General features: G+C 35.2%; 2 protein-coding genes across 2 annotated transcripts; both read right to left on the bottom strand.

Moving 5' to 3' along the window:
- Positions 1 to 2190: 2190 nt before the first annotated feature.
- LOC127148855 (uncharacterized) lies at positions 2191 to 3105 on the bottom strand. The gene has a single exon (XM_051083231.1). The coding sequence runs from the start codon at positions 3103 to 3105 to the stop codon at positions 2191 to 2193; it is 915 nt and encodes a 304-aa protein (XP_050939188.1).
- A 4819-nt stretch (positions 3106 to 7924) lies between these two features.
- Positions 7925 to 10427, bottom strand: LOC103503934 (agglutinin-like). Its single transcript, XM_008468327.3, has 7 exons — positions 10163 to 10427; positions 9896 to 10078; positions 9547 to 9800; positions 9209 to 9431; positions 8836 to 9086; positions 8556 to 8760; positions 7925 to 8432 (listed from the first exon to the last, which is right to left on the bottom strand). The coding sequence occupies exons 1-7, from the start codon at positions 10163 to 10165 to the stop codon at positions 8175 to 8177; spliced, it is 1377 nt and encodes a 458-aa protein (XP_008466549.2). The 5' UTR covers positions 10166 to 10427; the 3' UTR covers positions 7925 to 8174.
- Positions 10428 to 10999: the final 572 nt, after the last annotated feature.

Raw genomic sequence — 10999 nt, forward strand, 5'->3', positions numbered from 1 at the left:
AAAGAAACAAACAACACATCAACATTTGTTAACCCAATTCAATGAATGAACATCTACATCTGGGGGGCTGTTTGCCTGGGATAGAAGATTGTATTAATCACGAATACAATAAATGTCGAGTACATAGTTATGACTAGAGGATCAACACTTCTACGCTATTGTTACCGTACTGTTCTAGAACTGTTTCAACAGAACTTGACCATGCTATAACATAATAATCATAACTAATTAGAGGGTGTGACGAAACTACCCATTCATTGTAGCACTAATCAACGATGTACTCAACTTCAACTTCAATTGTCTGAAATTTTTCTTCTATCAATTTTTCTTCTTTTTCTACTCAAAAGCCACAAAGAAGAATTTACCGTAATCGGTATTTATCCTTAGGAAGTTACCAATATATAAGGGAAGATCTTATAAACTACTTGTGGGCGAGCTTTTAAGGGAAGGTCTTAACCAATGCCTTAACCAATTCTTTAAAAGAATATACTGAAATAAAATAGGTGGGACCATTCTGTTAACAAAAACAGAGTCAGCTAAATGATCATTTGCAAAATAATTAAAGGATCATTCAATAAAAGTTAAACAATCATTAAAAATAAAGCTAAACGTTCAATAAAATATAAATGATCATTAAAAACTTGTTTAATATAGTTAAGAGAATGCTTAATAGAATGTTAAGTATTGTTTAGATGAAGATGCATTGAGATAAAATATTACTTTCGACAACCTAAGCATACCCTGAACTTTTATTTAGGAAGGAAAGTATGGACATGCATTTAAGAAATGATGAAAGTATTGTTAGAAGATAAGGTCGATCAGATTTATTGCTGTGTTGTGACGAACCACTGCCCTGAAAGCAATTTCGGCTGACCATGGTGCTAATCGTTATGTCATTTGCTCCCCAAGGTTAACACAGCTTCCCAGTACAGGTAATAAAAACAAAGGGCTTATGTAAATGCTCAGAACACAGGGCGAAGACGAAAGGAGAGGAAGAGAGTGAAGTGAACTGTGTGTTTTGATGGAATGGGTTCTCTCCAATTTATAGAGGGGTAAGGGAGGCAGTGCGTGTATCGGGAAGAAGAGGACGTGAGCAATCTTCGCAAAAGTTTATCAGAGAGAACGTCGGATACGTTTCACGAACGTTTGAATTGCATGAATGTGTGCCACGTACGATTGACTGTCTAAAAAGGTTACACGTGTCTTAGCTGCCAAAGAATTAAAATTATATTCCTATCTTTCGCACAAGCGCAGTTGCCCGAGCCCGAGCCAGCCAGCCCGTCCGATCGAATCTTAATCTTTTTATCAGAATACTCACCACCTCTATCTGATCTTAATCTTTTTATCCTTTTTCCTAACTGATTCTCAGATTCTGCCTTGAATTTTAAAAATATACTAACAGCTTCATTTTTTTGTTTTTATCAGGTATATCTTAGTGAATTTAAAGTAATCATCAACAAAGGATACATAGTAGTTTTTACCACCTCTACTAGTAGTGGTTCTAAAGTCGGCTAGATCCGAGTGAATTAATTCTAACAGATCAGTAGTTCTATATTCAACTGGTTTGAAAGACTTCTTATGGAATTTACTTTCTACACAAATGGGGCATTTACCAGTTTCATGCGACTCAGAAGTATTAATGAGTCTCAAGTCTTTAAGTTTTCTAATTGATGCAAAGTTCACATGTCCTAGTCTACCATGCCATAAGTTAGCAGATTCAATCAAGTAAGTAGAACTAGAAGCATTTGCATTCATGGAAATCGTGTTTAGCACAAATAGGCCATTAGACAGATACCCCTTACCGACAAAATCTCCATTTTTGGTGAGGACAACTTTGTTACCTTCGAGTACAATTTTAAGCCCGACCCGATTCAACAGATTCCCAGACACCAGGTTCCTACGTAGGGAAGGGACATATAGAACATTACTTAAAGATAATGTTTTGCCAGAAGTTAACTTTAAAATAACCTTCCCTTTCCCGATTACTCCTGCAGTGGCTGAGTTTCCCATGAACACGCATTCTCCATCGGCAGTGTCTTCGTAGTCATGGAGAAGTTCACGCTTGGTGCAGAAGTGTCTCGAGGCTCCAGTATCGAGAATCCAGTCCGTCTTGTTTTCTATCAGATTGGCCTCTATTATGGCTGCTATGATCTCACTGTCTTGTTCTGCTAGATTGGCTTGAGGTGTTGGTTACTGACTTGGTCTCCTTTTCCTCTGGTTGCATTGGTATGATTTGTGTCCTTCCTTTCTGCACACGTAACAGACCAGCTTTTTCTTCTTAATTTGTCCCCTAGTAGTCTTGAACTGTCTCTTCTCTGAGTTTTTCCCTTTATGCCCTTTTTCCTGCTTCGTTCTGTCTCTGTTCACAAAAGACGATTTGACTAAGTTAGCATTATCTGAATTTAAATTTTGGGAGGCTAACTTATCTTTCAGTCTGTTGGCTTCTTCCGTGCGCATGTGACTGATGAGTTCCTGGAGCTTTAGATCCTTCTTCTTGTGCTTGAGATGATTACGGTAGTCATTCCAGTATGGAGGAAACTTTTCCAGCAGGACATTTGCTTGAAGTATTTCGCACATCTTCATGCCTTCAGACAGGACGTTTGTCACCAGGTTCTCGTACTCATGTATTTGTTCTACGTCTGGCTTGTCGTCAGTCATCTGGAATTGTAGCCATTTTCCAACCACATATTTTTTTCGTCCAGCATCATCTCCTCCATACCGTGATTCCAGGGTGCTCCAGATGTCCTTGGCAGATTTTTGGACTACGAACAGATCAAACATCGGCTCTGACATATGGTTTAACAGGTGTCCTCGAACGGTCTTGTTATCCTTTGCATATTTTTCAGGATCGATCACTTGGTCCTTCTTTACTTGATCAGCGACAGCGACAGTAGTAGGAGACCCCGTAGATGATTCTGGATTAGAATATGTTGAAGTGGTAGTTGGGGGGTCAGAGGACGGCAGATCTGTAGTGAGGACATAATCAACTTCTAGTTGCTCAAAGAAGATTAACAACTTTTGGGACCAATGGCGGTAGTTCGTTCCGTCAAGTGGCTCAAGTTTAGACAGATCAGGTAGGATTTTGTTGGAGGTCTTGATCGACATAATGCTTTCAAATTGTTAGAAGATAAGGTCGATCAGATTTATTGTTGTGCCGTGACGAACCACTGCCCTGAAAGCAATTTGGGCTGACCGTGGTGCTAATCGTTATGTCGTTTGCTCCCCCAAGGTTAACACAGCTTCCCAGTATGAACATGCACTCGTAAGTACATGGAATAGAAACAAAGGACTTATGTAAATGCTCAGAACACAGGGCGAAGACGAAAGGAGAGGAAGAGAGGAGACGATTGAAGTGAACTGTGTGTTTTGATGGAATGGGTTCTCTTCAATTTATAGAGGGGTGAGGGAGGCAGTGCGTGGAGGAGAGCGTTTATTGGGAAGAAGAGGACGTGAGTGATCTTTGCAAAAGTTTGGCAGAGAGAACGTCGGTCACGTTTCACGAATGTTTGAATTGCGTGAATGTGCGCCACGTATGTCGATGCCTTGACTGTCTAAAAAGGTTACACGTGTCCTAGCTGCCAAAGAATAAAAATAGAAATAAAATTATATTCCTATCTTTCGCACAAACACAGTCGCCCAAGCCCGCCCGGACGGCGGCGATGGCGCGCGTGTGGGACAAGGTTATACTATCACCGCTTACTTGGTTTGTAGTCCCCTTCAATGATAGAAGTTTATATTTCCTCATCCCATTTTAAGTTTTATCCATGTGGGACAAAGTTTAATAGCTTTGCTATTTGGGCCAAGCCCAATAAGTCATTTCCAATAAGTATCTCGAAGGACCGATGAGCAGTGAAGAAGATGAGGATGAACGTTGAATTGAAAGCAGAATAGATGAGAGAAAACGATGAAGAGAAAAGTAACTGATGTATACCAAACGCCTGAGAGGAAAGATATGGGGGGCGGGGACCATTTAGCGTGTTTTAAATTTAATTAAGGGGTAAAAGTGATATTTCACATAGTCAAAGGGTCACAATGGGTCAGTTTTTGAAAAATTTATTGATTTTGATTTATTGTCTTAGATTTTTCGTGTTTCTTTCTACAGGTTTTGAAAGTCAACTATAAAATAAAGTACAAATTTATAAATATTGAGTTTGTCAAATATTTTAGAATTTTTTTAAAATATAATAAAGCGATAAAAAATTTACACTGTATAGAACAATTCTGAAAATGGAAAAAGTTACAAACCTATAATGAAAAATACTAAAAATGCCCTATCAACCACGCCATCAACAACGCACAGTACATGATCATTTAGATTTGGTTATTGTTTGGTACACCATCGTTTAGATTTGGTGATCGTTTAAACTTATCGTTTAGATTTGGTGATCGTTTAAACTTAATCGTTTAGATTTAATCATTTAGATTTAGCTCAGCCAAATCTAAACGATTTTTTTCTTCAAAATTTGATACACGATAATTTAGATTTTGACTGAACGAATTTTTTAAAGATTTTTTTGGTACACGACCGTTTAGATTTGTTTATACGCCCGTTTATTTTTTTAAGATTCTTTGATACACGATAGTTTATTTTTTTCAAGATTCTTTAGTATACGATCGTTCAAATTTGGCTAAACTATTTTTTTAATTCTTTTGATACACGATCGTTTAGATTTGTTTTTTTTTTGTTTTTACATAATTGTTTACATTTGGCTACTCTAATGTAACTGATTTTGTTCAAGACTATTTATACACAATCTTTTAGATTTAGCTTAAACGATGTAAAAAAGAAAAGGAAAAGAAGAAAGACGAATGAAAAGAAAGACGAATGGAAAGAAATTGTAGCGGAAAAAAGAAATTAAAGGAAAAGAATATGAAAATAAAACGCAACGAAAAAAAAAGAGGAAAAGAAGAAAGACAATGGAAAGAAGTTGCAACAGAAGAAAAATAAGAGGAAATGAAGAAAGAAGATGGAAAGAAAAAAAAAAGAGGAAAAAAAAGAAAGATGATAGAAAGGAATCGCAACAAAAAGAAGAAGAAAGACGAAGGGCAAACTTGGAATATTTAGAAAATGGCTAAATTCATAGGCTTTGTTACACGGGATTGTAAATTTTTTGGTGGTTTGTTATATTTATAAATTTTTTATAAATATTTTATTGAATTTAATTAGATTTTAGATTAAATTTGGGAGGTTTTTTAAAAAACATAACAAATCGACAAAATATTTACACTGGTAGAACAATTTCAAAAACGGTGGTCACTCATGTAATATATTTGGCACACGATCTTGTACCAAGATAGTTTAGATTTGGCTATATCATTGTTTAGATTTCGTCATTTAGATTTGGCTACCTAAATCTAAATGAATTTTTTTCAAGATTATTTGGTACACGATCGTTTAGATTTGGTTGCAATATCGTTGAGATTTGTTGTACACGATTGCTTAGATTTGGTTACACAATCGTTTAGATTTGGCTACCAAATCTAAATAATTTTTTTTTAAGATTCTATGCTACACGATTGTTTAGATTTGGCTACCCAAATTTAAATGAGCGTGTTTTGAGCTCTAAGGATTTTTTTCAACTATTTTTTTTCAAGATCTTTTATATTTGATACACGATCTTGAACCAAATATAACACTTTGAAAAAAAACAATACAAGATTTATGATTGATTAAAAAAACATCATTATTTCAAAAAAAAAAAAAATATAAAAGAAAATGACTGAAGAAGAAGAGAAGAAAAATGATGGAAATGAAAAAATTGCAGAAAAAGGAAGAGAAGAAGACAATGAAAAGGAAGGGCAAACCTGTAATGTTTAAATAAAATGACCAACTTCATAGCTTTTTTATTTTTTTACGCAGACCGTAAATATTTTGACGGTTTGTTATTGTTGAACAATAAATTTTGGCCAATTAAATCACACCACGTCATCACAACAAAATTAAGATGATTATAATTTGACTAGATTTGGATAGTCAAGTTTTCTAATATCCAACCTAGTTCAAACCCGTGAAGAAAAATTGGGCTAAAGAAATAATATACGCGAGCTTGCGCAAACAAGCTGGCCCGAGCCCGAGCCAACCAAGCAAATGGGTTCGAGTCCAAGTCTGTCAAGAAAAATGGGTCTAAGAAGCAGATGGGCTCAAGCCTAAACCAACATGCAGATGGGTCCAAGCCTAAGCCCAAACCCACCTAAAGCCCATGGAGATTCTCTGTAAATAGAGACCTTCCCATTCATTTTGAAGATCTTTGGTTGAAGGAAGAATCGAAGCTATAAAGAATTGAAGACAAAAACTTCTGAAGGCTCTCAAGACGTGCAAGTTATGATCAACCTCGAGATCATCCTTCTGAAAGATTGAAGACTTGGAAGATCAAACTTCCTTGAATTCCAGAAGATTGAAGCTCGAATTGACTTGTAATTACAACTTCTTGAAGACCGAAGATCAAAAAGTTCGAAGTTTAAATTGTATGTGAGAGAAAGAATCAAAGGATTAAATACTATAGATTGTATCCATGACACTATATAAATCAATACAAAGTTCAATTCCTCGAATTAAATTTATCCTGAAATCTCGTGTAAACAGTTATATTTATGAAAATTAAATTTTGTTGTCATAATTGTTATTCATAGTTAAATTTAATGGAAAATTCCAAAAACAAGGTAAATTTGGCAAAATTAAAGAATGTTTAGACCAAATTTTAAGAAGACGTGTTTTGGGACAAATAGACATATGGAATGTCTAAATTACACTTTAGTTTAAAAAAGCTCTAAAATATTGAAACCCACACAATTTCTCCCTCGCGCAACACATAAACATATTCCACACTGATGACCTCTCGCATGTGACCATTTGTAGAACAATGAACAACTCGCAACCAACGAACGGAGGCAATCCATCAGATGGTGTTGCAGTGACTTGATCTCGGCGACTTGGACAACAGTACAATTTCATCGGAACTAAAGTTCGGGTCTTATTGATTGAGTATCAACAATTCCACGTGAAGCCTCAATTGATTTAAATATGTTATATATAATATTATTCATAATTATTTTACAATTTTGAGTTCGTCGAATTGATTGCTGGGATGTGTGCTTCCCCCTGCAACTAAAGTTTGAGTCATGTAGGTTGCTTTTACTTTTAATATATATTATCATTATTTTAGGATGGTTTAGGTTGGTTTTTACACATGTTTTAAGGAATTTTTTAATTATTGTTTTTTATCTCACAAGTATCTAACAATTTCAAATGGCAACCGTTTTTTATCTTAAAAATATCTATTGCTTTGGAGTGCTTTTACACATGTTTAGAAAGCCTCTCAAATATTCGTGTTTTATCTTGCACATTTCAAATTTTTACTATAAATTTAAAAATCAATTTTATTTCTCTTTCTTAAATCCCACGCATTTCGCACATTTCAAACTTTACTATGTGTTCCAAAATCGAATAATGCAACATTTTTTTTTTAAAATAGAAAGCATAACAAATAGTGAGAATTAAAAAAAGAAGAAATATTTTTTGTGCTAAGTGTTAAAAAGTTGAGGTATAGATAATACATAAACTATTGATTTTTTTTTTCCTTGTCTAAACCAAGTTCAACCTTTTTAGATGTTTATTGTTTTGGTGACTACAAACCCTATAGGCTAGATTTTAAGTAAAACACCATCTTTTAATTAATATTATTGTTGTTACTTCGTTTTGATATGCAATGAAAATAAGATTATCCAGGAGCTAAGCCACGAAAAGCTATGCGATGAAAACAGGCCTTTGGTCCCTTAAGAAGTTGGAAATTAGATCCCTTGGAGACTTTCCATCTCATTTAGTTTAGATTGGAAAAAGAAAATTACATAAGAAATTATGAAATATACTATAGTCCAATTATAAACATTGGTGGATAAAAGAATACTCAAGCTCCACAATAAAATGCCCAAACCCAAGTCATAAGTTAAAATATTTCAAATATTTCCAAAACACAAATACATCAAAATGCCATTTTAAGATTTAATAACTACATAACAAAAAGATAAACATAATCGACATTACCTTCTCTCTTAGATGTTGTTCTCTCACTTATGCAATTGTTGTGCTAAAAAAACCACATGAAAGAGACTGAGTTTGAAAACATACAAATACAAGATACTACTGATGGCTGCCAAGGAGTAGAAAGAGGGTAGGACTAGTCTTGAACTGGAAGTGCAAGAAGTCCAATGGCATCAAGATACAAACCAGATCTGCCATGGATGCCAACGACCTTCACTCCAGCACAAGGGAATGAAAACTTTGTTCCATTTTCTACCCCAAATGGCCCATAATTTCTTAGGTTCGTTACCACAGTCAATGATCGAATCACAGTACCATCAAATCCCCAGTATAGTAGATTATCATAGTAGCCATGAATTGTAACAAGATGCTCATCTGGGAAATCTAGAACAACCTACACTTCCATTTTCAGCACATTATTAAACAACTAGAATATTCATTATCTAATGATGAACAAAAGCAAGTTAACAAGACAACCAAAAAAAGAAGTAACTTAATGAGGGATTTTTGTGCTAACCTCTGATTCGGAACCTCCATTTCCACCATGCTTCTCAGACCAGACTACCTCTCCATTCTCATCTTCATATTCCATTTGAATGGAGTCGATCCACTGTCCATGATTAATCACCAATTTCCTGATTGTATTAAAATTCTCATCCCAAGGATCACCACCTTCGCCACCATATTCTCCTAAGCTAAATTTCTCAGGCCAAACCCCATTTCTGCATGAGAAACTCAATTAGTCATTTCAGCATCATAACTCCTCAATGGCATCATCAAAATTTAGATAAGCCTACATTTGAGTTGGTCGTAAGTAAAGCCCAATTGCATCCAGATACACGCCAGATCTACCATGAAAGCCAACAAGCTTTAGCCCTTGAAATGGAAATGAAAATTTGGTTCCATCTTCAATCCCAAATGGCCCATAAGTTCTTTTATTGGTTTCCAGAGTCAAGGATCGAATCACAGTGGCATCAATTCCCCACTTTTGTATGTCACTGTAGTAGCCTTGAACCGAAATAAAATGCTCATCTAATTCCAGAACAACCTATATAGTATTCCATTCCAATATTATCAAATCCCATAACATTTTTGTTTGTAAATTTCCTCGCATGATAAAATGAAACTATAACTAGCTAAAAAACAACTTAATGAAAGATTTGGGCTAACCTCTGCTAGAAAACCTCCCTCACCACCATAAATTTCGGTCCATACTAACGTTCCAACTTCATCGTCTTCCTGAAATTGTATTTGAAAGGAGTCGATCCAAAGGCCATGATAAATCCTCACCCGTTTGATTGTTTCAAAAGTTTCTTCCCAAGGATCTCCTCCTTTGCCTCCATATTGTCCCATGTTCAAGTGCTTCGGCGGAGGCTCAGGCTGGATCCCCAATCTACATGTTATGTCAGTATATTCAAGCAATAAATTGAATTAGTATATGCCATTCATATCTTGATTTGATGCTAAATATATAGATTCAAAAGGGCAGAACATCTTGCGCTACATACTTTTGAATTGTTTGTACATGAACTCCAATTGCATCGAGGTAGCGATCAGATATGCCATGGAACCCAATAATCTTCCCCCCAGTACTTGGGAATTTAAATTTTTTCCCTTCTTGAATTCCAAAGGGTCCATAAAATCTAGTGTTGCTTTCCAAAGTCAATGATCGAATCACGGTGCCATCGATTCCCCAATTACGTATAGAACCATAGTATCCAGAAATTGAAACTAAGTACTCGTCTGGATAATCTAAAACCACCTACAATCAATTGGTTTAAAGAAGGGATTTGAATGAGCAAACTGATTATTATAGATAATGTTAATTTAATAATCTAGGATTTTGCTCTGACTGACTTCCGATATAGAACCTTCGTTTTCACCATGTGTTGGCGACCAAATTGATTCTCCATTCTCATCATATTCAATCTGAATCGAACAGATCCACTCTCTCTCGTAAACTACGAACCGTTTGATTGTCGAATAAATTCCGTCGTCCCAAGTGATAGATGCTACCGGATTCTGAGAACCGTCGTCTTCCTGCGGTAAGAAAAAATGGAATGAGAAACTGAGTGAGTGAAAGTTCATCATGAGTTACAAGTAACGAATGAAATTTAAACATACCATTATGAGCTGTGTAGATTTGTGGCGGCAAAGGGCTACGATTTTGAATTGGGAAGAAGAACATTGTGCGATCTGTATGTATATGAATGGGGAGAGTAGGTGAAACTGGCAACCGCCGGCGAGTAAATAATATAATATTAATGGGAAATGCCGACTGGTTGCAACTTGTTTGAGGATTAAGGGCGGCTCTGTTCTTGTATTATTATATAGAAGTTGACTAATAAATCCTTTCAACGTCCCATAGATGCGCAGCCTCGAATCCAAAACTTTGTCACCGCCATTTCATCTTCAACACAGTAAAGTTCTATGATTCTATGTAGGTTGGCATTCATAAATTTTGTACAAGTGACACTACATTAATAAACACTTTAAAAATATTAAAAAAAAAATATTAATAGATTCAAAGATTAATTAATTTAATACGTAGTACAATCTCCATCCATGGTAAGTTTATTATCTAACTTATCTAATAAATCTTTCTCAATATACGCTATAAGACAATCATTCATCAATTGAATTCCCATTCGATTGTGCAGTCGAGTCTTCACAATATTCATGGCAGAAAATGTTCTTTCTAAAGTAGCTGTTGCAACCAATAAAATCAACACCAATGTGAGCAACCGATAAACTAACGACTAAGTTTTTGTCTATCAAAAGCAGCAAATGAATTACTTGGATTCAAACAAGTCATACAAAGAAGCAATTCAGTACTTGATTCAATAAAACAATTATTCAACTCTTGAAGTTTATCAATGACATCATGGGACAAATTTGATATTTAGGAAACAAAAATATTGATATTTGGAATAAAAATGATTATAATTTATAGGATTCAAA

This window comes from Cucumis melo, chromosome 4 (assembly GCF_025177605.1).
Source record: "Cucumis melo cultivar AY chromosome 4, USDA_Cmelo_AY_1.0, whole genome shotgun sequence".
In the NCBI taxonomy this organism is placed as follows: Eukaryota; Viridiplantae; Streptophyta; class Magnoliopsida; order Cucurbitales; family Cucurbitaceae; genus Cucumis; species Cucumis melo.

What these genes read in the sequence shown, in the direction of transcription:
- LOC103503934 (XM_008468327.3), bottom strand. An exon ending in CATGTACAAACAATTCAAAA is followed by an intron (nt 9,432 to 9,546) that starts GTATGTAGCGCA and finishes CATAACATGTAG; the next exon opens with ATTGGGGATCCAGCCTGAGC. An exon ending in AGGGAGGTTTTCTAGCAGAG is followed by an intron (nt 9,087 to 9,208) that starts GTTAGCCCAAAT and finishes AATACTATATAG; the next exon opens with GTTGTTCTGGAATTAGATGA.
- LOC127148855 (XM_051083231.1), bottom strand. Translation starts at nt 3,105, where the DNA reads ATGTCGATCAAGACCTCCAACAAAATCCTACCTGATCTGTCTAAACTT.